This window comes from Rhinatrema bivittatum, chromosome 7, assembly GCF_901001135.1.
Source record: "Rhinatrema bivittatum chromosome 7, aRhiBiv1.1, whole genome shotgun sequence".
In the NCBI taxonomy this organism is placed as follows: Eukaryota; Metazoa; Chordata; class Amphibia; order Gymnophiona; family Rhinatrematidae; genus Rhinatrema; species Rhinatrema bivittatum.
The window spans coordinates 152306794-152311752 of NC_042621.1; the positions used below are offsets into that span (position 1 = coordinate 152306794).

The 4959-nt window shown below is 35.9% G+C and overlaps 1 protein-coding gene across 1 annotated transcript; it reads left to right on the top strand.

Annotated features, from left to right (window-relative positions):
* Positions 1-999: 999 nt before the first annotated feature.
* On the top strand, positions 1000-4959 carry LOC115096277 (proline-rich protein 9-like). The gene is made up of 3 exons (XM_029610775.1): positions 1000-1136; positions 4061-4120; positions 4702-4959. Exons 1-3 carry the CDS (start codon positions 1043-1045, stop codon positions 4770-4772), a joined length of 225 nt encoding a protein of 74 aa, XP_029466635.1. The 5' UTR covers positions 1000-1042; the 3' UTR covers positions 4773-4959.

The following is a 4959-nucleotide window of genomic DNA, read 5'->3' on the forward strand; positions in this document are numbered from 1 at the left end:
TTGAGTCCAGAGCACTTGTTCTTTAATAGTTAATGATTATTATAGCACGGCATCTCCAATACAATGTGTCCTTAAACTTGGGGAATATATCTCAATAAATCTAAAATGAGTAAGTGAGAATAGGAAAAAAACTTCAGTACACAACCAGAGAAAACATTGTTACTATAAATAAAAACATTCAGAGGTCCATATTCAGTGGGCCAGTGAGTAGAAAAGTTACCCGGATAACTTTACCCGGATATTCAGTGGAACATAACCAAATAAGCGTTCTGCTGAATTCACTCTGTTACAGTTACCCAGGTAAATAAATCTGGGTAACTTTGAGGCAGATATTTTTTTCTGAACAGTCTTGCCTGACTAATTTTATCTGAGTAGCATTAAATAGCAGCACTCCCCAGCTAAATTTAGCCACACCACTGGAATGCCTCTGTCGCTGCCATTTTTTATCAGGATAGATTTTGAGCAGGTAATGAGTTAACCAGACAAAAGTTAGACAGACGGCGGGGGAGGGGGGCATTCACTTCAAATCTCGGATTTTGTTCAGGTAACTGAAAAGGTTACCAGAACAAACCCTTGGAACATCGACCTCTGACCTTTGAAATTAACTTATTTAGACTTCAACAAGGAATGCATATTCCTTTGTGTGCCCTACAAAATCATTACAGTGCTCTAACTGGATGCCTAAGTTTTACATCAATGTCTAAAGCTTTACAAGAGGACCCATTAAGTAAGTGACTCACAAAAATGTTACTGAACATCATTTGATTACTATTCATATCACACGGAACCTTTTGTTCTCCGTTAATAATTACAGACATACCCTCCCACTGAGGAAGAAATCTAAAGAAGAAAAATATTTATTGTATCTGTATAACATATCTCTTAGTCATCAGTAATTGTTACTGATCATCAAGAGTTCCACCAATGCAAAAATATTTCCCACTTGGAATCACAACTACATAAAAGGAGAGTCTTCAGACAGCCAAGACATAGCTCGGAGAATCCCTCTTCCTGATTCTGCTGTACGGTGCCAGAGAAAGCCATGTCTGCCAAGGGTGGTTATAGTCAATGCCAACAGCAGTCACAGTGCTCAGACCCATGCCAGAACATTGTAATACCAGGTCAATGTCAAGATCGTAAGTATTGTTGTGTTAAGAATAATTAAGGAATCTTGCATTTGCTTAAATAACTTTTCTTAAACCTTTTCAATAGCTGAGTAGGAAAAAGAAAATATAAGAACTAAAATAATTTTTTTTATATTGACGTTTAAAGCTTGTTCTTAATTGATAATTACAGGTAGAATGTCTAGTGCTTAGCTTTTTTTTCTATAATCTTTAATTTATCTCTATAAGTGATCATTTTTAACTTGGCATTTGTTCAGTTTTCCCTATGATTAACACAATTTACATGCTCTTTAATGAGCATTAATCCAAAAATTGGTGCATGCAACTGTTTTGATGTCCATAGGGCTCTAAAAACCAACAAACACCAGTAGGGATAAACTTCCAAACTCATATGAAAAGATCTAATAACTGTATTGGTCCTGTGAAGAAACTTGAGTCTTCATAAGTTGCAATACCTTTAAACAGACCAAAAAAAAAAGAGAGAGATGGTATAGTGCATGAGCCTTGGAGATCTCCCAGTCGTGTTCATGATACGACATTTGAAGAAGAGCCTTGTGAGGTCTCCAAAGCTCATGTACTACAACATTTTTTCAATATATTCCCTTAAAAGGTATGACAACTTACAAAGATTTCAGGATGAACTTCCCATGTATTAATTGAATTGTTTCAAGTTAACTATCAAATTTCCTTACAGGACTTTGCTGATTGCAGGTCTGATTTAAGGCTTTTTTCCTACTCTATGTCTAAGGGAAAAAAGCCGAGCAATCAGACCCTGAATCAAGATCTTTCTGCTCCCATGAATTACTTCCTTCGGTTTAGTAAATCTGCAGAAGAACTTTCCTATCAACCATGTTTACAATTCAAGTTATCAATTTTTAACCCAGACACTGTAAAAGCTGCTTACAAGCACTACACATTTTCTTCTGCAGAATATTGAAATAAGTAAAACTTCTATGCGCCTGATCACCAACAGGTGAATTTTCAAAGGAGTTACACAGGTAAAAAAGAGATCTATCATAGCAATTTTCAAAAGCCATTTGTCCATTTTAAGTGCACTTAACACGGATAAAACCTATTGATAAGTCAACGGCATATATTACAGCAATTTTCAAAAGCCCACTAACATGGGTAAAGTGCATTTGCATGAGTAAAAGCCAGTTTTAACCACGTAAATGCTTTTGAAAATCAAGCCCTAAGGTTTTCCTCATATTTAGTGACTATGAGACAACCTTGATGAACCAAGGCCTTATGCTTGTAATAAAATTCCATAAAATTTAACAGGTGAATTTCCAAAAGTTGCACATGTAAAAATTTGTACTTGTGCACATAAAATAGCATGTACGTGAGAATATGTTATTCTAAAAAACACAACATACACGCATAAATCAGGATCTGTAAATAAACTTGCATGTGTATGTTGCAGTAAGGAGTGGGCCTAGGGCATTCTGAGGCCACATTTATGCAAGTAAGTTGCTATTTTACAACCTGCCAAAGTGATGTGCCTAAGTCTTTTACTTGCGCTACTTAGCCAGAAAAATCTTAAAACCCTACTTATCTGGCTAATAGGATCATTTATCAAAATGTGAATGGCATTAATGAGTTAACACACACGTTAACGCCATAATGCATGTGAAAAGTATGGCGTGAATGCAAATTTTTGAAGAGGGTGGGTCTTAGTTAAATTAAGGGCCATATTGCATGGTTTTAATGCCAGAAATAACTACAGCTTTTTTCCCTGGCATTAAGTTGTGCAATATGTCTGAAATGGCCATAACGCAATTTGTGATAAATTTCTAGGCTTGGGGAGGGAGAGGGAGAGAGCGAGAGAGAGCGATATAACCTCTGGTGAGGAACTCACTGTGTGCACCTATTTATATTAGGGTTTAGGGGCCTGTTTTACATATAAAGTGAGACATACTAACAGCACAGTACACCTTAGTGAAGATTTGACATCATTTGGAGTGATGGACCCTATAACAGGGTACCATCAAGCTAGGGTGAGAAAACATAGTACAAATTTTCTCATTTGTGAGACTTTCTTCACTCCAAATGATATCAAATCTTCACCAAGGTATACTGTGCTGTTCATACGTCTCACTCTACATGTGAAACAGGTCCCTAAACCCTAAAGCACCACCAACACCTCACCTCGACCTTTCAGGTGGCTCTCCTGTAGAGATATAAATACTCAACTACTATGAGAGCTTTACAGATAGTCTCTCTCTCTCTCTCTCTCTCTCTCTCTCTCTCTCTCTCTCTCTCTCTCTCTCTCTCTCTCTCTCTCTCTCTCTCTCTCTCTCTCTCACTATCTTACATAACCAGATAAGTCTGAAAAGTGCAACTTAGATGGAAAGGTAGCGCTTTTCAGATGTATCTGGCTAAGTGCTCCTACCTAGCCGGATAAATTAGCCATATAAGTGCCACTATTTTACCTCACAAGTCCGAACTTGCATGGCCCTTGATTTTTATATATGTGAGCATTTGTGTGTACATATGTACTCATATTCTTTAAAATGCATATATCATATCCATGCAGGATATAGATACAGTAACAACTTTGCTGTACCCATATACACACATGAATGGGTGCATGCAAGCAGTTTTAAAAGTTATCTTCCCTTAGTAAAATTGTCAATACTATCTCTGAAGAAGAGCAGTCAATGTGGAGAGTGAAATAGCAGCCAATCACAAACATGGAAATTTAGTTCTTGCTTGGCAAAGGCATACCTGGGCAATTTAATCTTCCTTCCCTCCCTGAGTCAATTAACTGCATATGTACTTTCAAAGAAAGATGAAGTAATCTCAGAAAATACAATTATTACAAATTAACATGCTTTAAATTGTTAGATATTTAGCAGGAAATGTATCTTAATTCTGAATTAAGGCATATAAAATGGAAATCACCTTGTTTCAAAATTATTTTCTCTTAATTTCAGCATGTGTACCTGTGCAGCAGTGGCAGTGCCAGGATCAGACTCCACAGTGTCCTAAGCAAGGTATGAGAAATTATATTTGATCAGGAAGTGTTTGACTATGATACATTTATTCTAACCTTGCAGATATTCTATAGAACTCTTAAACAAAAGGAATACTTGTTATTAATAACTGCCCAGCAAAAAGGGACTATAGAAGTGAGGGTGAAGGAAAGAGCATTTACTGACATACGCAGTCAGCTTTTCTTATACTCTGCACTCAGCCATGTACCTTGTATTTCTGAAGTACATAGCAGCATAATATTTACTTATTTATATTGACTTTTATACCACACTATCATCAATTCTAGAACATCAAGGGAAGATCTGATCTTTGCATCAAGACCTATAAAATATGTCTACCAATTTATTTTATTGATCCATGAAGTCTTAAACATACAAATGTGCATTGCTTGCAAGTTATCTGTAACAACAAAGGGTTTGCATTTAGAAATCCTATAACTAATTCATGTTATTTGCAAGGCATATCTAAAATCTATGAGACCTGCAAGTTTCCTTAATTTTTTCTATATTACTTTGTGCCACAAATATGAATGTAGAAGAAAAGTGGTGTTTACTAATATTGTTTCTCTATTTTACTATAGTTTCCTGCCAGCCATGCCCATCCCAATGCCAAGACCAGGTAAAAGCATACCCTGGTGGATGCAAGAAGTGAAGATTGTAACATTAATAACACAAATTGGAAGAATAATGCTTGATAAATCCACTTGAAGTTACTACTTATATAAAATAAAGAGAGAAGAATATTGTGAAACTACAGTACATTGAGAAACTGTTACATCTGTTTCATCATTTAAAAATATCCATGTTTAATTCTTTATTAAAGCACTTAATGGATCAAT